The following is a 24,765-nucleotide window of genomic DNA, read 5'->3' as shown; positions in this document are numbered from 1 at the left end:
ATGCCTTCAAAGAAGTGCTAGAAAGCCCATCAGAATTACATAAAAACAACATTAGAAACCTTGTTAAAAACTAGCAAGCAAAGAGTTGAAGTTTATTCTGGAAGGTATAGCAGACTTAAGCACTGTTACGAACTCCTAGCTATCTGACAATTTATGAATTTACTCTGGAAGAAAAAAAGCCATATATGACTATGTTTAAATAAAAGTAATCAGTCACATTTTTAAAAAATGATGATGAGTCATGTAAGTTTCTCATCGTACATTTCTTTCTAGAAGCAGTCATGTAACTCCCAACAGTTTTACCACAATTACATAGGTGTTTCAAAGACTGAAGATTGCTTTTCACCACCCAAACCAGCACACAGATAACAAAATCCATAGCAATGCTATATAAATAGCTTCCAGTACATATTTGGTTGATTATTATAATTCACATTTACATCTAAAATCTTTTTATTAAAAAAAAAACCCCTTAATTTTCTTTATGGCAAATAAATTAATGATGCCCCATATCTACCATGCTAAAACTTGAAAACAGTGTGTTCTATAACCAAGTAATTACCTTTACAGCATACTCCATGTTTGAAGCTTTATGAATACATCTCTTGCAGATAGAGTAAGACCCAACTCCAATATCTTCCTTTACTTCATATCCGTCAGTAAACTGAATGCTGTTCCTGTGCAACTGCTACCAAAATAACATTATCAATTGATGACTATTCTAAATATATAACTGACCTTTATATTAAAAATGAGTTTTTGAATTCCTACTGATTTGCTTCAAATTTTCAACTGATGGCTGTACTTGGTCAAAGCAGTCTAAACAGTCACTACCTTCTGTTTGATATTAGTACAAGATAAATTCTATATTAGAGACATTGTAAATAATGCACCTTGTATCTCAGAAATGGAAAACACGATTTTTCTGGTCACTTACTGATTAATTTAAAGATAGAAACTCCAAAACAGGTAAGATCAGAAGACCACATGACAAAATAATAACAAAATAATGGTAAAAAATCATCACTGTTTCTATTAGATGAATGCCAGCTGGAAAATTCAGACATACTGAATAGAATCAGATTAACTAGATAGAAATTGCATGGAATGGCAGTCAAAAATCCTTTCACAGAAATAAAAAGCTGAAAGAAGGACAAGTGTTCAGTCTTGTAACGGAAGGAAATGGTGTTCTAGTATAAGGAGTTTGTGCAAAGGATGCAAAGCATTTGCAGGAAAACATCTGGGTATCCTGGAGCACAGAAAAGAGGAAATCAGAGTGAGGAAGCGGTTGAGGGGCACAGAGGAAAAGCAGCAGAGAAGCAGACCTTTACAAGAGAAGGAAACCATATACAAAGACAAATAATTTCATCCACAAAAACTATGTGGGAAAGAAGGAGCACAGAAAAGCTTGCAGAAACTATTGGCAAGAAGACTTCATGACCAGAAGTCATTCTGATGTGTATACACCAAATCAGACAGCTTATTTAGAATAAAAAATGGTCTAAACCCCCTTGAATTGTAATGATTCATTACACATGAAGCAGGTAATGTATACAAATAAGTATGTTATAACTAATCTAGACATAATGACAGGATTAAAGAAATAAGAGCTACTCATGATCTGAATAAATTGTTTTTTAAAAATTCTCAGACATTTGCAAAATATCCTACATATCATACAGCATACCTTTTTATTCTTGCTTATACACCAATAAGTTTTCGACACAGTTTAGATCACCAGTTCATTTTCACGACTCAGTCCTCCTTGGTAATTACAATAATTAAAAGCAGAAAGAGGAGGTAGAAATACAGTTTTCGCAGGTGTCTTACAGTTTTTTTTCCTGTACATGCATCTGCTTTCTTCTTCCTGGCTGTAAACTCTCCAGTGCTGAAGTACGCTTTTTAGAATGACCTCAGCCTCATAAGGAGGCAAGGCATGCCTCTCCCCTATCCTAGCATGAAGTCCACTTTTCTCGTCTCACACAAAACTGCACTTAACTGAAGGTTTGTTGTCCAAAAATCAGCAGTACTGGCAGTAACAAAGTATATAAGAATAGCAACTGCATTAGGCTACTAAAAGTGACAACCTCACATTTATTAATACAGGAGACTGTACTGGAGTCATTCTAATTCTGTCAGGAAGCCAAAGCTTGTGTGTGTGCTACAACATTACCTTGTATGATGCACTGAAACTAGTCACAAAATATCACAGATGAGCGCATCAACTTAAAGTGGCTTGGGAGGGACAGCATATGTCCTGGGTCAGGGGTTCCAAAACGCATAGCAGTCCAAAACATCCAGATACAATTCACAATTGTACTCCAGTGCCTCCTACTGCAAGAATCAACTGATATTTTCACACATTGGGGAAAAAGATCAAGATGTCTGTTATTCCCCTCCACCTTATAATTATGGCTTGACATTAAAGAGTTAATACAGTACAGGTGGTAGAATGTTTTCATTTAAGGGTTGAAGCCTATTCACAACCTGGCTGTTTAGTAATTAAACAGGTCCTGAACCTTCAGAGGTTTGTTTGGATAAAATAATCTGCTCTTAATTTTCTTGTATGAAGCTGATAATGACTTTGTCATGGTACTTCATTCTGTGACAAAGGAAACAATCCTTCCACCAAGAGACAGCAATACTGCTTTCCTGACTTTTTTTGTTTATTAAAGCAGAGATACTCACCTGGACAATTGAATGCACTCCAACTGTCTGCATTGCTTGGCTTTCATCATCTGATGCAATAGCTACAAAACTAAATCCCCGAAAAAGTTGATGTGCATTAGCACTAGGTGGGATACCAGGTGAATCTGAAAAACACATAATCTACTTACAAGCAAAGTTTTTAAAATACAGAGATGAGATTATGTCTACTCTGAAGTGAAAACTACAGCTTTATTCTATAAAGTACACAGAAACCGGAATTTGCAGAAATTCTGTTTCTGAGGACCAAAATACAAATAATTACTGAATTGTTTTGCATGTACCATCTAGAAACACAACAACGACTATTACTGTCAGATAATATTTTATTATACAAAATCCAGTACTCTGCAGAAAATATTTACCTATAGCAGTGTATCTACCTAATATTTATGGAGAAGTACTCAAATTTTGGTAAACACCCTAAATTTGTAAAGACAGAAATTTGTGTCATATTTTGAATAGATCAGTGTACAACTACTATACAGAGATAGACTGCACTTTGCCATCCAAAGCTTGACATTCTTAAGCTTCTATGTATACATGGTATGTAGAGTCACCATCATGGATTAAATGGAGCCACTGCATACAGCCTTTAAGGTCACAAAGACAGGGATAATCTTTTGAATTAAAAAAATGAGATTGCTTAGATAAGTAAAACTGAACCTATGTATTTGCTTTGTAGCTGAGGATTACTTTAACATAGGACAACTCAGTTGTCCCTCATGACATATTCACACCAAAGACCACACAAACTTTTATGGACTATGGAATACTTGTTTGTGAGCATTCATGTAGCCCAGCAACACCTGGAAGAACAAGACACTTTACATAAGCCAAACAATGTTTCTAATTTTTGAATACGTAAATTTTAAATTCTTCACTTTTTACCTTTTGGAGTTTTTGCTGTAAACTCAGGGTCAAAATAAAATGTATCTTCAGGTCTGCCAGTTGCAGGTTTAAAGGGGGGATGAATTTCTCTCCTGTACAATTTCTGATGAGAAGGCACAGGCCAGAGTGAATGAAAAAGTTATACAACACCAAAGACTGAACTAAAAAGTTTACTTAATTAATTTTGAATTAGATACTCACATTCCAATCTATTTTGGAAAAGAATGCATGCCTCTTAATTTCTTCAACTCCATCTGGACCTGCTCCTTTTGTAAGGAAGAAAAATGCATGTGAATTGTTTTCTTCTTGGTCAAAAGAATGACTAGCAAAACTGTATTTCTTCTGTGTTAATTTTAGATGTATGACTAGCAGAAATGGTATTTTATTGATCAATGATGTGGCTAGTGCAGTGCTGTGTTTTGGGCTGGAAGGGCACAGGAAACTGGGAGAGGACACAGCCAGGACAGCTGACCTAAACTAGCCAAAGAGGTACCATGGGACGTCAAGCTCAGTATATAAACTGGGGGAGTGCGGGGAGGTGGGTGTTGGCTGGGATGGCCAATTGCTGCTCGGGGACTGGCTGGGCATCGGTCAGTGGGTCATGAGCAGTTGCACTGTGCATCATTTGTTTTCTTTTCTCCCTTCCCTTTGGATTTCATTACTCTCCCCTTCTCCCTCCTTTTAATTATAAAAGTTATTATTGTTCTTTTGTTTTAATTGCACCTCGCTTGTTAAACTGTTCCTGTTTCAACCCTTGACTTTCCATTCCTTTCCGATCCTCCTCCCCACCACCCTGGTGGTACTTGATTACCTTCTGGGGGCTAAACCAACGACAGTTTAATGATCATTGATGCTATCAATATCATAATCAAATTTAAAATAGTCTGCTAAACACTTTACCTAATCTGTTTGCCGGGTTTCTTTTGAAGAGCATTCGCAAAAGACTCTGTGCTTCAGGACTCAAGAACTGGGGCATTCCAAGTTTGGCCCTATAGAACAAAAATAATTACTAGCATACAAACATATTTAGGTGAGAATTAACTCTGCATTCCCCCCCGTCCTTTGTCATTCAAAAAAAATCTGTATCAAAAAACCCAGCATCACTAAGAAATTGCCTTCAGACATCAGAAACAGAGCAAAAGTGCTGTCAGTCATGTAAACCTGTTACTTTTTTTCCCCCTCTTGTTTTGAGTACTATAATATTTTCAGTAAGACTCAGGAACTTGAGGAAGAGGTGGTAAAAAATGTAGAGAGGTAAGTTATAGGATAACAGTTTATAAACTTGTAAATTTTTGTAATATGCTTTGAGCAACTTTTAAGTCCAGTTATTACCAAGTGACACCAAACAAGAAAATCCATTCTGATAGTAAGATAAAAGACATTCTAAAAGAGGTAAGAAAACTACCACAGTATGACATACACCAAGAACACCCAAGCAAAACAACAGGAAACCTAAAGCTGGAAAATAGAAATTGTACTAAGGTAAGACAGATCTTGCAAGATTAGCAGGTAAAACGGAAAAAAATCACTCCCTTCAGTCCTTCTTTTTGAACCCCTCACCCCGCCCCCCCATCAATTTCAAATACTACTTTCCAAATTTCCAGTCTTGAATTTTTTGATTTATGTTTTTGTAGCCCTGTCATTTAATTTTGTTTTGTAATCTTTGCCATATTTTTCTCCTTTCCATTTAATGTTGAGCCTCCACCCCCTCACTATTACTAGGTATTACTACACTTTTTCTTATGACCATGATAATGGTAAGGGTGGATATAATTTCTCCTTTCCACCTCTCATTCAAACTGTGGTTTGTATTTTTCCATAACAATCCATCACACAAGCTTTCCTTGTGTTTCACTCAGAAGACATGATTTGCCTTGTGTTCCAGCTATTCGTAGATGTCCACCTCTGTGTCACTTCAGCAAGTGCATACACATTGCCGTTGATTCACTACTAATTACTTTAAAACTAGAATTTACTATATTTTCCGTTCCTTTCAGCTTTAATGAACTCAGAGGTAGGGTGGGGTAAGGTAAGTCTGAAAAACCATGCCTTCTTTAGGCTATTCAATAATGCACTACAGGCAGACCAAGACCACGGATGAAGTGGAAGAACAGGCAGTGACCCATCCAATGCTTCCCCGACTGCCATGCACCGCTAGCGGCTGAATTCTTACTCATGCGCTCTATATGCGCTGATTTCATTGCACATTCACTTGATATCATTTCTGCTCACAGTGAAGTATCATAGAGCTATACTGTGAAAGGAAGCAAGAAACACACTGTCTGCAGAAAAACAATGGTATCATTTACAGTGTGACTGAAGGACAGAGAACAGACAACTAAATACAATAGGAGGGCTGCAGTGGGTGGAAATCTTTGTCCTATTATAATCCAAACCAGCTCCAACAGTAGGATGCAACCCTGGAGGTTCAGTATGATAGGGTCAACTACTTAGAAAAAAATCTAAAACCAGGCCAAAAACATAACTGCAATTAATCTTACAGAGAAGTGACTCAATGAATAGAAACCAAGTACACAGAAAAAATTCTAGAGGACTGGTATGTACTGCAGTCCACAGTGGAGTGAACTGGAGGCCCCTGTGCAAAGGGCAGAGATTACGACTGTCAGTGCTCCCTTTCCATCACAAAGGAGCACCTTTCACAAAATCCTTTACTGGCCAGTGACACAGCAGAAGAAAAGATCATCACCAGGTCCTCAGAGTTCCTACGTTATACAACTACATGAGTGACAGCAATTTTTTCCCAACATTCCTGATGGATGAAGATGGAATTTTATATGAAGGCATACCTCTTCAAAAGGAGAAAAGATGCTTAAAAAAGTTAACTTCATTGCTGCAAACTATGATTTCGTCAAATTGCAGACTTTACAATTTTAGGTAGAACACACAAGAATAAACAAGAACTTGTCTTGGTAATGTTGTGAGAAAGAGAGAGCCCAGAAAAACATGCTTGTATGAAGAATACATTTTCTGTGGATTTTCAGGAACAGAACATAAGAAAAGCAATATGTCTTAAATGATACACTATGAAAATATGAACTTGTATGCACACCTGGCCATTTTAAACAGTTTTACAAATTATTTATGGAGAAATATAGTACATTTACTACTATACAGAGAATAAAAAGAAAACAAACTGCCATTCTTACGGGGCCAGACAAAAAATGTGAACTTATTAGAAAAGTCTTTAAAATATCTTCTGTTTTTCAGCTGTTCAATATTACTAACAGTGAAATAGATTTATATGTATGTAATAATGATAAATGTAGAGAACATTAAAACAGAAGTAAAATTTCTTTACTTCATATCACATTTTTTGTGCAGCTCTCTGAAACTAACAACAGTTATGAAGATTAAAAGGTGAGAAAAGAAAGAACTTGGAAAGGGAATTAGAGATACTTGCTCAGACGAAATCCAAAAGTAATTATAGAATTATAGAATTGTTTAGGATGGAAAAGACCTTTAAGATCATTGAGTCCAACCACTAACTTAGCACTGCCACGTCCACCACTAAACCAGGTCTATAAGTGCCACGTCTACACGCCTTTTAAATACCTCTATGGGTTGTGACTCAACCTCTGCCCTGGGCAGCCTGTTCCAAGCTTGACCGCCCTTTCAGTGAAGAATTTTTTTCCTAATATCCAATCTGAACCTCCCCTGGTGCAACTTGAGGCCATTTCCCCTTGTCCTACTACTTGTTACTTGGGAGAAGAGACTGACACCCACCTGCCTACGGGCTCCTTTCAGGTAGTTGTGGAGAGAAAGAAGGTCTCCCCTCAGCCTCCTTTTCTTCAGGATAAACAGCCCCAGTTCCCTCAGCCGCTCCTTGTAAGCCCTGTGCTCCAGACCCTTCACCAGCCTCATTGCCCTGCTCTGGACACACTCCAGCACCTCAATGTCCTTCTTGTAGTGAGGGACCCAGAACCTGACACAACATCTGAGATGCAGCCTCACCACTGCCAAGTACAGGGCGACAATCACTTCCCTAGTCCTGCTGGCCCCACTATCTCTGATACAAGCCAGGATGCTGTTGGCTTTCTTGGCCACCCGGGCACGCTGCCAGCCCATATTCAGCTGGCTGTCGACCAACACCCCCAGGTCCTTTTCCACCAGGCAGCTTTCCAGCCACTCTGCCCCAAGGCTGTAGTGCTGCATGGGCTGGTTGTGACCCAAGTGCAGGACCTGGCACTTCTTGTGGAACTTCATACCACTGGCCTCAGCCCATCAGTCCAGCCTGTCCAGATCCCTCTGTAGAGCCTCCCTGCCCTTAAGTAGATCAACACTCCTGCCCAGTTTTGTGTTATCTGCAAACTTAATGAGGGTACATTTGATCCCTTCATCCAGATCATTGGCAAAGATATTAAACAGAAATGGCCCCAATACTGATCCCTGGGGAACACCATGTGTGACCAGCCACCAACTGGATTTAACTGCCTTCACTACCACTCTTTGGGCTATGAATGACTATGAATATCAATTAACTGGGGAGATGCAAGGAGGATGGTCCACATGGCAGCTAAATACATAAGATTTTTGTAGCAACAGTGGAAAGACTGTTGAGGAACAGAGATGAGTCACATGCAGACAGAGGAAAGAACAAGAAGATGTGACTTGTGAGACATGGATAGAAAAAAAAAGCATGGCTCCTGAAATAAGTGATAGTGCAGTAGAATTCAGACTAGCTTCTTGTAAGTAGGAGGTGGTCAGAAGGAGTTTACGCTTGCTGTGAATAAATAGAACCTTTTAGTAAAAGACATTCAATAATCACAACATGAAGATTTGAATTGGCATGGTGTTGACGCAGCAGCAGAAACTAGCAGCACTAAATACATTTGCAAATACAAGATGAGGAAGAAAAACAAGGGCAAAGAGTAACATAACATGTATGCATTATGAAAGCAAAAGCAAAGAAAAGAATGAGTTTGTTTTCTAGCAGTTTTCGCATTCTAATTGCTTAAAAAATATGAAAGAATTTCATATATTTACTTTTCAAAACAAGCCGTTGATGCAAAAGAAATGCTGGCTTCGATATATGGGAAGACAAGCGGTAACGGGACTAAGAACAATGAAAAACAATGAAGCAGAAAACACATGAGAAAACTAAAATAGTCTTATGAACTTCTACGGGAAAAAAAGTATTAGTAAAAAATGATGGAAACAGAGAAGTGAAACTATGATATGAGGAAACAGAGGAGCGTGCACAGCATTGGGCTACAGTCCCAAAAGTGGGACAATTACGTTATAGGTTGTATTAGTTCAGAGAATATGTAGGGAATCAGCAAGAAAAAAACCCCAGCAGGTCTTCATTAGCAAAACCAAGAACATTAACTGCATGAAGGAAAGCAATTTCCACAATATGGTTAATGCAAAATCTATACTGGAAATAGCAAAAGGGAAAACTGGAGCTTGGACAAGTCATAGGAGAGTACGTAAGGGAGGGTGCACTTTAGTAACCAGGGGAAGTATCAGAGAAGCAAGTTGTTGGCAGCACCAGTAATATAAAGTAGGGTGAGGAGCTGGTAAGATAAGAGATGGGTAAGGAGAGAAAATACTTCTCAAAAAAAAAGCTAAACCAAAAAACAACAAGGAAAAAACACACAGGTTATCAAAAGGGATAAGAAAGTTAAAAATATTATGGAAATAAGATGGGAAAGATCGTATGGTTGGAGAAGTTATTATTACAGATTAAAGAGCTGCTATGAAATTCTTTGTACCTGGTATAGGGGAGGAATAGAAAGGCAAATTAGACAGGCAGCAAAGGGAATTAGTAGTATGGAATAGGGAGTGAGGATTTACCAGTACCTTTGGAAATGAGGGAAGAGTAGAAATTAGATATTGCAGCCCGGAGGGCATCCCTGTAGAATACCTGATGAGATATATAAATAAGAGTGTACTCACTTGAGAATCATAGTCATGGTTTCTTTTCTGTCTTTCCCTTGGAAAGGTAGAGTACCAGTGAGCATTTCAAACTGTATAGAGTAAAACTTTCATCAATTACATTACCTGGACAAAATCTAATTTTTGACAAAACTACTTAGCATCTTAACCTTCCAAAATTCATGCATGTTAACAATCAAGTCTGTGCAAAACAACTTCTCATTGTACAATTTAAATTACTGTAAACATTGAGCAGCCTTTGGCATTTTTAAAGCTGCAAAATATTTTCCTATATTGACACCTTGCTTTACATGCTTCTATCTGAACAATTTAGACTATAATGTCCTGTGTTTCATTTCTACCTACAAAAGTTTATTCTTGGAAGACTTGATCTATACAACTGTATTTTAGTTTTCAAGAGAGTAGGGAGTAGGGAAAAAAAAAAATTCCCCTTTCAAAAGTTAGTGATGACTTCTCCTCATGCAGAGAAATTAAAAAAGGTCAAAATTTTTTACATCGGCATGTACATAGCCTTAATTGGAAAGGGGAAAAAGGTTAGTTGAAATTGACGAAGACATGCATGATGAAAAGTGGTTACTGTATGCATACAGCAGAAATAAAGCCTGAAGGAACACATAAGAGCTACAGAGTACATGCACGCACATTTTACAGTGCCTGGTAGCAGGCAACAGACACTGTTAAAATACTGATTTGTTCTGAAAGTGACTGAGTAAAAATAGATAAATAGAAAGGCACTTCTGTTGTGCTGCAGTATACTGCAGGGATATCGGACCTAAGCGAGGTAGCAAAAGCAGTCCGGCAGCCGTCATGGGAGCCAATACTCTGAGGCAGAAATCCTGATTTTTGATTTAAGAATTGCAAAACAATTTCATCTAACGAAGTGTCAAGGCATACACTTAAAGCCATCAAAATTAAAATAATTATAAAGGAACCCTCTGAACAGCTTATGCAAGCTTAAGTCATCCTGAACACAAGGTATCCATCCTCTATTCCCCTCTTTTCTGGTATGACCTAATCGTTCAGACTTCTAAGCATTAAAAATGTACAGGGATAACTTGAGTGAATAATGTCTGACTGTAGCATTCTTATATCTACAATAAGAGCATGAAGTTGCACTAACAGCATTCTTTAAAACCTTTTTATATAAAAATAAAATTTTAGAATTCTTACCCTACCTATAAAGTATTCAGAGAATAAAAGCTGCCAACTCTTCACTACTGCGAGATACTTTTTACTCTAAATATTATTTTTTACATATATACTTATATTTAAAATTTTACATTTAATTTAATGCCAACATGAAAAAACCCTACTTTTAACTTAACACTTAAGACAATTTTCAGGAAGATATGAGAGGCACAATCCAAAACTATAAAAAAAAATAATCACCTTTTGTTTGTTTATAGTGTAGAATGATTGTCACAAGTTGCACTTGCAAAAAAGCCCTTTTTTAAAGGTAAGTTTATAGTGCTGCATGTTTGGCTTACACTTGCTTGAAATAAAAAAAAGTTTCTTTAGCAAGGTCCTATTTGTCACAAGCATACACACTTGTATAAACAACTCAGCATACGTGTTCTTTGTCCCCTCCAAAAACACTACCTTCCAACATCAACAGGTCAATAGTACTTTAAGAATAAGCCAACACTGGCCTTCCCTAGTTATCATCTTCTACAGGAGAGTACCTCAAACACATAATGCTCCTGAAAACTTTAAATGAATGTTTTCACGTCTGGCATTCAAAACAGTCACTCTTTTAGAGGACAAAATGAAATATACTTCTCAAGGATGGTTTAAACATACTCAGTATCCAGCAGCAGGAGAAAAGAGACCAAATGATTTGTCGATACAACTTTCTAGTGTCCGTTTCTATCTTTAACTTCTGTTCAATCCAGATAATGTGTACTCATACCACACCAACAACCACTTGAATTCTCTTAATTAGAATCTGCATTGATTAAATCATTTGAGAGCGGACACATACAGACTGTCTATGAAAATTACCATGCAAACTAGGAATGCAAGCAATAAAAATACGATGTTGAGAAAACTGCACTGTATTCCATCTAGAATTTAGAGAAATTACTTTTTAAGGTCATATTTTTGTATTCAAAGTAGAACTCAAAGTATTTAAAATGCAGTGCACTTAGACTGTGAAAGCTACACGTCACGTCTAACATCTTTCAGCAATTTTCAATTTTAGCATATGCACTTTGTAAGCACAAAATTATGTTTCCCAGCTTTATGAAGTAAAGCTGAAGTTTAATCCTGTTTGTGTTATCAACAACAAATATCCTGCAACTACCCTACAATTATCTGTTACTTGACTGTGTTCTTACTGATCAAATGTACTTGGGTGTGTGTGTGTGCTTGTCTATCTGGAGAGAGTCTAGTTATCAGATGCTACTTTTACATAGTCAGTTTTCAGATCACAACAGCATTCTAGATGATTAAAAGGTGATAGGATGACTTATTTTCAAACACGAGTACTTTTTGTACTACAAAGCACACACGTTAGTTGTACTGTTACAGTCATATGTAGCAGAAGCAGTAAGAAACAAAATTATTTCCTTTAGAAATACAACTATTTAATTTTTATGTAAAAATGCACAAAAAGATTATAAATATTAAAAGCCATTCAGCATTCCTAATATACCAAACATGATCTATTTTTCTCTTCCAAAGCCATATTTGATACACACATTATTTCCCCCAACCCTGTAACTTCACAGAAGTTAACTCTCTGCAGAAACTCTGTAAGCAACTGAGCAACTATATTGTATATCAGCTCAGTGTCATTTAGATTATTTTGACGTGTAAGAGCAACAGCTGCCATTATTCCACTGAGGTATAATTACACTGGAGACTAATTAGAAAGTTATCATTCATTTTTTCCAACTTGAGAATAAATTCAAACTTAAAATTTCCATCTAACTTTCTTCCCTGTCTTGGAAGAGACAGTATTTTTCCTGTATACTTTAGTATTCCTATTAGTCTCCGTAACATTCAAACTACAATAGATGCACAGTATTTCAATTCAATGGTAACAAAAATAGGCATATTGTTGGTGTTGATATGAGACCTAGTCCATGTTCTTCATCCAAACTCTGTGGTATTGTTATTAATTTCATATAATTTAGACTTTTTTGATAGTTAGAATTCATTTAAAGCTCACCTTAGAGTTTAACGTTTGATTTGTTTCACCAAACCTGGCAAAGCACAGTTTTGCTATTTTGTACATTTACCAGAAACCTACCATTAAAACACCAAAAGACCACCAGTCTGCACTCTGTGTATGGCCTCGTCTATTAACGACCTCTGGTGCCATATATTCCACTGTTCCACAGAAAGAGTAGGCTTTTTTTTCGTGATCAATTGACTCCTTACTTAAGCCGAAATCTGGTAGAAAACCAAAAATAGTTCTAAATGTAATTATTCCTTTTAAAATCACTTATGGTTAATACTTTCACCATAATGTGAAACGTGATACTTGTTTCATACATACACCCAAGTACACATGTGGGAATTACAGAATTCTCTTCCCCTCCCCACATTACCATATGTCCGTAAGATCAGATATACTTGTAAAGCAGATATAATATTTAAATTATTCTGTATTTTATTTATTTCAAACTAATTACTTTATTTGCTCCACAGCAAAATTACCTACCAGTTAAAACTGCGTATTTTATCACACTCCCCCAAAAAAGGAAAAAAGCAAAGATTTTTATAATTAAAAGATCCAGACATTGCATTTTCCCCTTATTCACCTGTCAATTTGATATGTCCTTCCTCGTCAAGCAGGATGCTAAGAAACAATAAAAAGAATAAAATAAACTAATTAAAATCTTTTAACTGTTGTTTCAGACAATGTATTGATAACATTTAGGAATAAACAGAACAGCATACATAAAGATGAGCAGAATTGAACATGCATGTAAATGAATCATTAGGAGATGATACTTTGAAACCGCACAATTTATTCTCTTTTAATTCTTTCTTTGCAAAGATTATAAAACATAACCTACACTTCAGAGCTTTATTTAACTATTTGGTTAAATTCAGCACAGTATGTAGTAACATTTATATTGAACTTTCAGTTTTGGCCATCTGCAGTGCGTGTCTATCACAACTGCTAAAAATAGAAATACAGTTCTGTTTCTATTAAACTGAGCAAAATATGTTAATACAATGTATGTTTGCATATATATGCAAAATGGGTATTCATTTTTAATTGCCATTTCAGAATGTTGACCACTACAGATAACAGAAGTAATAAATATTCTCATAGTGTACCAAAGGACAGAACCCATAAGCCCTACACTTAGAGCAGGCCTTGTGCTTCCGCCTGTTTATTTCAATCACAAAGGCGGCCACAGTTCTCTGAGAAGCCAACTATCCTTAACCACCACTGAATATAATCACAATTCAACACATGTAAAATATTCAGGAACTGGACTCTGTAACACCACCTACACAGAGGACTTAGTTCCTCCAGATTCTCTTGTGGGCAGCTGCATTTCATCCTGGGGATGAGACATGACTCAGGCACACACTTCTTGTCCATTCTCCCTGCCCTTTCCTTTTCCTCCTTACAGTTTCCGTGGTGGGAAACAGCCCCACAGTACAGATACAGCCTGTGAGAGTTACTGTGTCATCCATAAATTGCAAGTAATATGATTTGCTTTGATAGGTTTTTTTAATCAGATACACCCAAGGCTAAAACCAAAGGCGTTTCAATAGGTATTGACACATCCAATTTTTTTCTTTTTTAAAAACACTGTGTTTGAGGCAGTAGCTATTTAGTCTTCTGACAATTACTATTTCGTTCTTTTCCTCTTGGAAGTAAATGTTAGCAAAATAACTAAAGTTCTCTCACTTTGCTTTTTAAAGATCTTTTTCTACTGGGCAAGCTTATTTTTCCTCACTTCAGAATTACTTAACAGAACACTCCCAAAGTTTAAACATAATTAATTCCCTGTTCATTTGGAAGTGCAACCCCATGCCAAAAGTCTCCAAATTTTTGATTTGAGTATGAATCTTTCCCTTCCTGTCAGTCAGGGTTAAATATCTTAAAATTTGTGTCTTTTTTTCCAGGAGATGCATAAAAGAACAAGTTATCCTAATGGAATTTTCATGGAACAGCCAGGTTCTGTGATACTTGTTACTCCTTTTTGCTCTTTTCCACCAATCCTTTACATGAGATGGTTATCTCGCACAGACTTTTCAGGTTCCCTCTATAGCCATAACAGAGAAGTTGGGTCACCAAAGACATCAGGACTTTGGAGTTTATATTACAGATTTCCCAGCAACGAGGCAGCCTATGCTAACTAACTGACTGAGCACAACAGAGGAGATGCACACATCATATTGTCACTTAGATTCCCCTCCAGACAGAGGGTAACACTACAGCATACATTTGAGCTGAAAGGCTCAAATGTTCCACGTGATTGCACTGACATTTTCTTCTTCACATCTTCTAAAACTTAAAAAAACCAAACCCCAAAAGCTTCCTGGAGGAGAGACGTACACAGGAGACAGAATTCAGACATTTGAATGAAGCATGGATGGCCAATATATTGAGACACAACACCATACCGGAATTGTAGCTTCAAGCTTATTTTAAGTTTTCAGTGTAATTGTTACTGATTCAGCGATTGTCGATACTCTAAATGAAGCCTGTGACTTAATATTTCCATATTTTACTTAAAATTTTAAACTCTATTCTGCTCTTCCTGCAGTGCACTTTAAAAATCAGCATTGGAAAAAAATGTTTGCTGTTAGCCTTCCAAATGCAAAGACACAACATTCAGCTGTAACTTTGTATCACACATTTGTTCTAAGTTTATCTGTATACCAGAAATTCTACAATAATGACAAAAACAAAAGGTCATGGCCACCTCTTCTCCATCATACACCCTAAAATAACTGGAAAATGAAAGTTAGGAATATTTCAGTACATTCTTAAAGTGATATGGATTATAGTACTTGGCATATCACTCTGCAACTAGATGCTCAGATGTTCTAGCAGAAATTAAATCCAACCTTTTTAATTAAAATAGCCCACAAACTTCCCCCACCTCCCTCCCTGTTCAGTTTATATAGTAAATTACTGAAGTTTAAAAGCTGGATAGTGAAGTGCATGGATAGAAGTGCTACAGAAACCAAATAAATAAACTGCATCTGCTGTAGAGGAGTCTTACTTTTCTGGTTTTAGGTCCCGGTATATTATTCCAAGACTGTGCAGATGGTCTAAAGCAAGTGCTAATTCTGCCAGGTAGAATTTAACATCATCTTCTGTGAACATCACCTGAAAAAGCAAAACAATGTACTTTACATGCAAAATCTGTAAAGCTTATACCAGCACCAACTAAAGAATGGTTTAAACAGTGGTTTTGCAGAATGGTTCTTCATGATACTTGAATTCATTTATATATGAAACCCTAAAAATTAAAATTCCTTAGTTAAACAAAACCTAGGATTTTATAAGCAATACTATTTCACAGTACATACCTGAAAAATAACTTCTGAAGCCAATATTATTCTTTCTGCAAAACAGGTTATTTGCTTCTGATTGTTCAAGGGAACAGATACATTGTATTGGGACTGAGAAATTTTGGGAAACATTTAAACAATGTGACTACCTCTTCATTGGATGTGTCCATTTCACTTCCAGACAACAAATAGACTAAAGTAGTCCAAATGCCTGAATTTCATCTACAAAGTCAGAGACACAAGAAAAGTATATGCACCTTGGCTTGGAGAAGACTGCCTCAAAGTACTATGAGAAAGAAGTTACAGTGATGGTAAAAACCCCAAGATGCAGACTGAGATGTAAGTGCAGAAAAGGTAAATCAAGGAGTAAACTAAGGAAATAGGTTATGTAAGAGCACAGGTAAGATCTCAGGTAGTAATCCCACATTTTCTGTTAAGAAGATAAATTAATCCCTGCTTACACTGAATGAAATGAATGTGTTGTCCCAATTACATCAACAACTGTTGCGATCCACTGACAGAAAAGTTACAAATAATGTTTTCTGAGAATTTAGAAAAAGATACAAATAAAAAAAAGCCTACGTTATTTGATTCTACCTCTGTTACCACTTAGCCTTTTTTAAAAATCTTTAGATACAGCATATGGACCTGGAAAAAACAATGGCAATGGGGAGCACATGTAAACATTATTTTAAGCAAGAGTTAGGAATGAAGACTACACTGTATTTTCCCCTTAGTAAAGCGGGAAAGTGATACCAAAGCTTGTACGAAAGGTTGTTGCTTATGTTACTTCTAGAAAAGAGCCAATATTTAGTACAGGCACATTTAAAGAAGGGAAATCCGTATAAGAAACATTTAAAAGCTCAAATAATGAAAGATCCCATGAGGATGATAATACACCCACTATGGATGGAGTTAATCTCTCCTGATCCTAAAACATCTGCGGTTTAGACATCTAGCTCGGAATTAATCACTTTTTCCTTTGTAGTCAATGGGGAAAAAGCAGGAACTTTTAGGCTGCAGTTCATCTGATCTATTGTAAAAATCACATGATTTGATAGGAGGATGACATTAATTGCATCCAGAATGTTCATTTCACTCCTTCAGTTATGAGCAATTTGCTTAGATTCAGGTACCTATAATGATTATTTCTTTCTAACCATATTAAACCTATAAAATTTGAGTGGCTCAAGATTAAGAAGTCATCAGCAGGAAAGCAACATACATTGTTTCTTAGGAATCAAGAAAGAAGTATGGATTTTAAGAAAATATCTCATTTTTAGAGTACTAATAACTTTCTATTTATCTGTGGCAAAACCAACTAAAATAAGCAACTTGAAACAGATGGCTTGACTGAATTAAATTTAATACTTTATGTGGTCAGCACAGAAATTAAGATCTATCTATATACAAAATGCATTGCATTCGACTCTCCTCTTAATAACCATACAGCTTTGTAGTGGTGACCCAACTGTCCCAGATACTGTGTAGCAAGGGAAAATGGAAGGCAGCTACAGTTACAAGCTCTGGCTACTAGATATACATGGGATATATTTATATCTCTATCCTACCATTTATTTGATGAAAGTTTTTGCACAAGTGATAGAAAAAAAATCTGATACATGAAATGTTAGCATTTATTTTAAGAGTTATAATCAAATTAATTTGAGGCAACCAAACTTTTCCAAGTCATTATTTCACATACCTGCACAGAAATACCACCAGTATGACAGAGGCAAAGTGTTCACGTTTGGAAAATTACTGAAGTAAGGGGAATACAATTCTTGCATTTTTAATATTTATAAATAATGTATTTTTGTGTTAAATGTTAATAACTACAACAATCACCACCTGACACTGAATTCTGTATATAAAAACCAGACAAAAAGAAGTTAATTTGAATACAACTACTATATAAAAGTCCACCTCTTTCTGAGACTCATCTTTAAACATGGTAGCAATAGGAGAAAAGCAGCACAGAGAGACCGCTTCTTTAAGCCTTTTTTTAAGAAACAAGTAAATTACCAACAGCATTTCACAAAGTGACTACTTTTTGCAAAAAAACCAACCAAGCAGAAGATCCAGCTGATGAAAAAAAAGATATTAGAAATTTTATTCAATGATAACTGAGTTTAAAAATAAATTCTGCTAATACAGACAATTTATAGTGAGATTTCTATCAATAGACAATTTTCAAATTAGAAAAGTTTACCTCTTTGGATAAACGTGTAAACAAGTCTCCTCCCCTGAGAAAATCCAAAATAAGATATAGCTTCCCTTCTGTTTGAAAAGCTGAAAAGATCAATTAAAAAATTAAACATCATCTAATTTTACCCATGATCACAAGATTACCATACCCAAAAATGCACTCTTATTTTCATCATCAAAATTAATTCTTCATCTTTCTCCTTTGTGGAAAAACGTCTTTAAAGGAATTAAGTAACTGTTTCTCTACCATGGACCAGGTAACTCCCATGCCATGTGAAAGCAAAGCAAGTCACCAATGGAATTTCTAAAAAAATATATACTTATGTTAGTCAGCATTTCATTCCAGATTTTGGAAGTAAAAAGCCTAGATCTAAATGGGCAAAATGGTAACTAATGCACGTATTTCTACAACCTCTAGAAACTCACCTTAACAGGAGATCTAGTTTGCAAAAGAGTAACAAGTAAAATAGTGAAAAGCTACATTATTTAAGCCACACCAGAGAGTGATAGACATCTCAGGTTTGAGCTATAGGAAAAACTGGACACTAAAAGAAAACACAAACTGGGGGAAAAAAACAACCAGTGGAAACTATTCTCTATCTTTTTTTCAGGTTACTTTCTGCATGACATGCTAAGAGTATTGATTTCCTCCCCCCTCCACGTGAGTATTTTTTATGGCTGCCCTTAATATTAAAATTAAAAGGCATATTCCCACCAGTTTTGATGCATCTGGCACTAATGCCATTGCATGTATTTTCTATAGAGTAAATAAAGCAAGGCTACGAAATAATAAAAAGAGTGAATGACATTTATGAAAAAGAAGAGGTTTTGGAAAAGAATGGCTAGACATAAATAGATAACTGCTCTCTGAAAACACAAAGGGCTACAGACTCTGAGTCCTATAGAGATTTAACACTGTACATGAAGGTAGCCATGTGCTTACTTTGCATGAGAATCACTACACAGCAAGTATTTGCACAACCAGGATTGAGATAAGACACTAATTTTCTACGATTCTCTGAACCACAAAGCAAACAGTAGGTACGATCTTGACAAGCACCATTTTTACAATATAAAAATTAAATTTTCTACAACTCACCATAATGTAACTTGACAATAAAAGGATGGTTAACTTCTACTAGGATATCACGTTCCATTTTTGTTCGAACCCGATCTCGAACTACAACAGGATATGAGCAAGATTAAAATAAAAGAATTTACATTATGAATCAGTATTACTCAATGTTTCATGATGTACTTCACATCGTGGCCTGTAGTAATACAATGGTCTGCAGGTCGCTATATATAGAAGAGATATGAGACAGAATTTATTTCACAGTACAGAGCTTTCTGATAAATCTCATTATGCATTTCAGTTTGCTTCTGTTTCTGCTGTTGGGAAAATCTGACACTGGGTAAATAAATATAACAAAAGCACATGAGAAAACATAACCACCCTTCAGTCTGCCCTATACTTAGTTAACCTTTTCAACAGTAAAGCAAAACTGTCACAGCTATGTATAGAAAATATAGCCATTTCCTCTATTGTTGAAGAGCAGGGAAAATTAAAGTCATAACAAAACAAACTAATAACAAATACAATTATACTATCATAAAGATGCTTATATTGGCTTAACCAATTCAAACAACTTGCATTAAGTATCTTCACAATTTCAAAGGAAATTTTTTGTTTTATTTCCCTTCTTTATTATTAACTTAGAATAAAAAGAACACCCATTCAACGTGGCGTGTACTTCAGATAACCTTTCTGATTTTAAAAAGGTCTACTGAGAGTAAACATGTGCATAGTGCAGTGAATCAGACAGCAGAGGCTGTTATTGCTCAAGCTGCCTGTGCTGTCCCCATCATGGTGGCTCAGAACCAGACAAATATCTGCTCCTATACCACCACAGATTAAACTAAATGAGCATCACGTGCAGATGCCCCACATATGGGGCTGGCAATCCATGAATACAGGCAGGACAGTCAGCTGAGCATGGCACCTGCTTCAGCTGTCCTAGGCAACTCCCCGGCCACTCCAGTCAGTGCCTCGTCCCCATTTGAAGCTCCAGATTAGCCAGGACACAGACAAAACTCAGAACTCTTACAGATGGGAGCTAGTGAAGTTTGCTACGTTGGTTTAACATGTTGCATTTCCCTTTCTTTCCCTTATTCTACATTTTGTTACTGCCTCCTTCCCATATGATACAGCTTCTTGAAGGAAGCAGCCCAGAGCAACGAAGTCCAGTCCAAAGTTTAAGATGCTGGCATTCCTAGTACAGTTAACAAACCAGAGTTCCCAGCCATTAAAACATAACAAGGCAGGAAAAAGAAAAAAAAAAGTCAAGAAGCAAAAGGGTCTTTTAGAAGTTTCGCTACCTTTTTCCAGAAACAGGCACTTACAGTAATACAAGTACTTGTCAAAAAGTTACATAGATACATTTTTATCAAGTTTCCATCTCCCTACAGCAGGTTCCTAAAAATGGAAGCACATGAAATAAGTGCTCAACAAACACAGAGCAAACATCACATTCGAATTTTGACCCTTACATCTAAAGTAATTAAATTGTCATAAAACAGTTGTGTGATTTCACTGTTCCAAGGGTTTATCTGCATTACAAAATCAAAATGCAGAATGTTCTTTTTTTAGGTAGGTTCTGTGGAGAAAAAAAAAATTCAAAAGACTTCAGTACCTATAGCTATGCAACAGTTATATGGATAACAAGCCTTGCTCCTGAAAAGCTAGAGAAAGTCTGGATTTACAAAATCTGAAGCAAAAGAAGTATAAGTAACTAAGCTTATTTCAGACATTAGTATTAGATTTCTAAGATAAATAATGGCTCACTTCTGTTAATTATAGTTTCTTTATGTGTACTGCTGGAAGCACTGATTTTTCTTAAAATGTTTGATGCCAGACTCTCCAGCGATGATTTGGCCGTTTCTCTCTCCCCATCATAAATGGGCACCGAAAGGTGATCCCTTCTATCAGAGTGTATTAATAAACTAGTCTCTGCACTAAACAAAGTTTATGCATATATTTTTGGATTTGCTCTAAACATTAAAAGGTTGATTGTTCATAGTTGCTGTGTGTTCTGGCTAATATAGTTGCATTCCTATGAAAATAGTCTCTCTAAATTTGATTTGTGAATCACACTGCCTTCGATTAAGAAGCGGTCTTTAAAGGGCATTTTTATCTTAAATTTTAGAACACAGAAATAACTTTATGAAATATGTTTGAAAGAGCTAAGGAACCTTAGACAAATCAAGCAATACAGTGTATTATTTAAAATTACAACATTAGATTAGATAAATGTTGCAATTCTGGAAAAAAAGGATTACTTTCAGTTAATTTCATATTAAGTTTTCAACAGTAATCTTCATTTGCTTGCAACTCCACTCTTGAATCACATGTGATTCAAACATGAATCACAACCAAAAGACACTCAAAAATTCGAAGTGTTTAAAAGCGTGGCATCCTCCTGCTAGTGTCGCCTTTCTGCTCAAGACTTTTGCACCCTTGAATTCTTAGCACCTCAAAGAGACTCCTGTTCCAACCAGAAGTGTCAAGCTTCCAGTTACTGTATTTATCAGTCTCTGCCATCTGTAGGCAAAACTAGATCCACAGCTTGGACTCTTAATTTTTACGCATAAGGTTAAATCACAATCAAAAGGTGTCAGAGAGAAGTCTTTAAATGTCTTAAAAAAGCAACTGCTGAATGACCTTTGACTCCAGTCCTGAGCTATTAACAGGCTGGAGAATGAAAGGCTATTGAGGATATCAAAATACCTTAAATGAGTGGAAATCAATTTCAGAAAAACAGGAAGTAAATAATGAGAATAACACGTGCCACAAAACACAGAGGAATCAAAATATAGGAAACTGTTAAAAAATACTTACACCCTCTCTAATAGTTTTAAGGGGAAGTGACATATAATGAGATTCATGAGATTAGATATTCAGCACTAGATCTTAAGCAGAAAGATGTCAAGTTCAATGTTTCAGCAGAAGTTCACAATTTAATGTAAATTTTTGTTCCCTCAGTCATTCTGTATTTCCGGATTAAGCTGTATGTTATCAACATTAATGAACGACAACATAGGTGAAGTACTACAAGTTGTTGGAACTATCCCAAAATTACCATTGCAATTTCAGTACAGTCACGAGTTATAAGAACTACAGACAGAAGTATTAAACAATGGCATAAAGCAATAAATACACGTTCTGGTTAAGGGATTAGTGTGAAAGATCACTTTCACAATGATGTGAAAAGATCACATTTTAGTCTACAGTAAAAATTACATTATTTCTTTTTTCTTGTCTGATTCTCCGGGACAGAATTGAGATTGTTTAGGTTTAAACTTATTTTGTTACTGAAACAATTCAAGACCAAAACTACCCAGGAAACAAAATAATTTACCTATTTGCTCAAGTAGAGTAGATTATTAACTTATAATTTTATCAAATATATTATACATCCAGAACAAGTGCCAAAAGTTTAGGGAAAATGTACTGTATACCTCTGTTTTAAAGACAGACTTAAACTCCTGTGCTTAAAACTTTTAGAATAAAACAGCTGATATAATGCACTTTTAAATATCACGACCTAAATATAAACTGAGCAAAAGGCATTAACTGTATCCTTGGTGATGCACAGCAAACGAAAAAAGGAAGGATATTAAGTTTCAAATAACAGCTCAGGAACAAGTCGGTGGCAGATGTAACACAACTACCCTATTAAACCCACCATCATCTAACAAACAGCATGGAAAGGTACCTACTTTCCCCCATCAATATCAGTGTAGTACTGTTGTTTACTTAATCTTTCTGGGTTTACAATACAAGGCAAGGCAGTGTATTCTGCTATTTGCTGTTTGCTAGAAGAAAGTTCTAAGACACAATCTGCAGAACGTGTGTGTAAAGATTAAAGTTGAGTATAATGTCCCCAGTTCCTCTTCCCTCCTCCTGCTCTCTCAACAGCGCTTACCTTTCAAGGTGGCCTTTTTCAATACCTTCATTGCATAAAGCTGTCTAGCATCTGATCCTGAGATTTTTTTGACAAGAAAGACCTGCATTGAAAATTAAAAAAGAATTCTTGAAAGAAAATAAAGGCAAGTCTGATCAATATGCTTGGCTATGATATTCAAGTAGTCAGTATTATTTCAATGAAACTCAGCTTGACAGTTTTAGATTCTGCAAAGCTGAACAAAATTTTCCTTCATTTTTTTTCCCTACTATTCCTTCATTTCATAATCTAAAAGGTTAATTCAAGGAAGTCTGCTAAATTAATTTTGGTTTAACTTAATTGACTACAGTGAACAGAAGAAAGGATGAATTTGCATTCTCTCAGAAGTTGAGACAAACTTGAAACATAAAATTCAGTTTTTTAAAATTTACCTCTAAATAGTTTTGTCTTATTCAAATTTGTAAGATGGCATAGCAAAAGTGCTAATAAGATGTCAGATATAAAGATAAACATGTATGCAAAAGTTGATCTGGAAAACTGTATGAATCTATGCATAACAAAATAATAATAACAAAAACTCCTATAAAATTATAACAACCTCTTGTGTCCCAAAAACATACCTTTTCATGACATATTTCAGATTAGTTTTGCATGTACCAATAAAGAACAACCAGCCTCAGCTTATTTGTGTTTCATTTCCTTCTTTAGTGTAATGGGATTTCTCGAGTGGGATTGTTTTTTAAATATCCTTAATTCAAAGTGAATTCCAGCAAAGCCTAATTTTAGGTTCAGAACTGTGGAAGAAAAACACATTAAAAACTAATTTCATATTAAGTATTTATGCTTGGTTATATATTCTGATCATCTATCGATGATGCAAAGGGATCTTAACATAAATGAGAACTGGATACAAAACCAGACATAAATACGTTATATGAAATTAGTTTTAACATTCTCGTATACCACAACATGTCTCTACACTTTTTCATAAATAACCAGAAAACCTGTGGCAGGTGTGTTTTTCTTCCACAATTCTGAACCTAAAATTCTGAACCTTGAAAAGCATGCAGAATTAGTCTTTTTAAACTGAGTGGAAATTGGTGACATCTTCCCAAATTATTAGAAAAGATATTATGGGGTTTGTAATATCAATCCTTTTTGCATAAAGGCTAAAACAACTGAATTGTTCAGCACTTCGGCAACACTTTGAGTCAACTAGACAATCAATTACTTTTGCTTTTTCAAAACTTGCCCCCCGCCCCGTTATAGCATTGAATTTAGTAATATAAATGAAATACAAGGGATTGTTAAAATTATCATTTATTAACTTACATTTCCTTGCCCCTGAATGATTTACTTCTCCTGATCTGAAGATTTCCAAATAAAAACTTGGTTATAATTCTGGGTGAAATCATATAGCACAGGAAACCACCTTTGGCATCAAGGTTTCTCGGTGAATTCTTACTAGTTTGAGTACAAAATTTTATAGTTTCTGAACATCTAAATTTCCAAGCTTAACTGGAACTTCTATTCCAGTAATATAACTAATATAATTTCCTACCACCAAGAGATAATTGGACCAGTTATT

At 35.8% G+C, this 24,765-nt stretch overlaps 1 protein-coding gene across 4 annotated transcripts in view; it reads right to left on the bottom strand.

The window, feature by feature from the left end:
- RPS6KA3 (ribosomal protein S6 kinase A3) overlaps positions 1-24,765 on the bottom strand; it is an 80,355-nt gene that overhangs the window by 18,129 nt on the left and 37,461 nt on the right. For 3 of the 4 annotated variants that reach the window (XM_056327153.1, XM_056327156.1, XM_056327157.1), the window contains 12 exons: positions 23,199-23,280; positions 19,313-19,393; positions 18,218-18,297; positions 15,714-15,820; positions 13,281-13,318; positions 12,767-12,909; positions 9,514-9,584; positions 4,498-4,586; positions 3,799-3,863; positions 3,598-3,700; positions 2,689-2,813; positions 563-688 (listed from right to left, as the gene is read on the bottom strand). In XM_056327153.1, coding sequence (XP_056183128.1) covers positions 563-688; positions 2,689-2,813; positions 3,598-3,700; positions 3,799-3,863; positions 4,498-4,586; positions 9,514-9,584; positions 12,767-12,909; positions 13,281-13,318; positions 15,714-15,820; positions 18,218-18,297; positions 19,313-19,393; positions 23,199-23,280 — 1,110 coding nt within the window. The remainder of the gene's footprint in view (positions 1-562; positions 689-2,688; positions 2,814-3,597; positions 3,701-3,798; positions 3,864-4,497; positions 4,587-9,513; positions 9,585-12,766; positions 12,910-13,280; positions 13,319-15,713; positions 15,821-18,217; positions 18,298-19,312; positions 19,394-23,198; positions 23,281-24,765) is intronic. The other variant, XM_056327154.1, reaches the window with a different exon arrangement.

This window comes from Falco biarmicus, chromosome 2 (assembly GCF_023638135.1).
Source record: "Falco biarmicus isolate bFalBia1 chromosome 2, bFalBia1.pri, whole genome shotgun sequence".
NCBI classification, from domain to species: Eukaryota; Metazoa; Chordata; class Aves; order Falconiformes; family Falconidae; genus Falco; species Falco biarmicus.
This window is presented reverse-complemented; position numbering and strand designations above follow the sequence as displayed.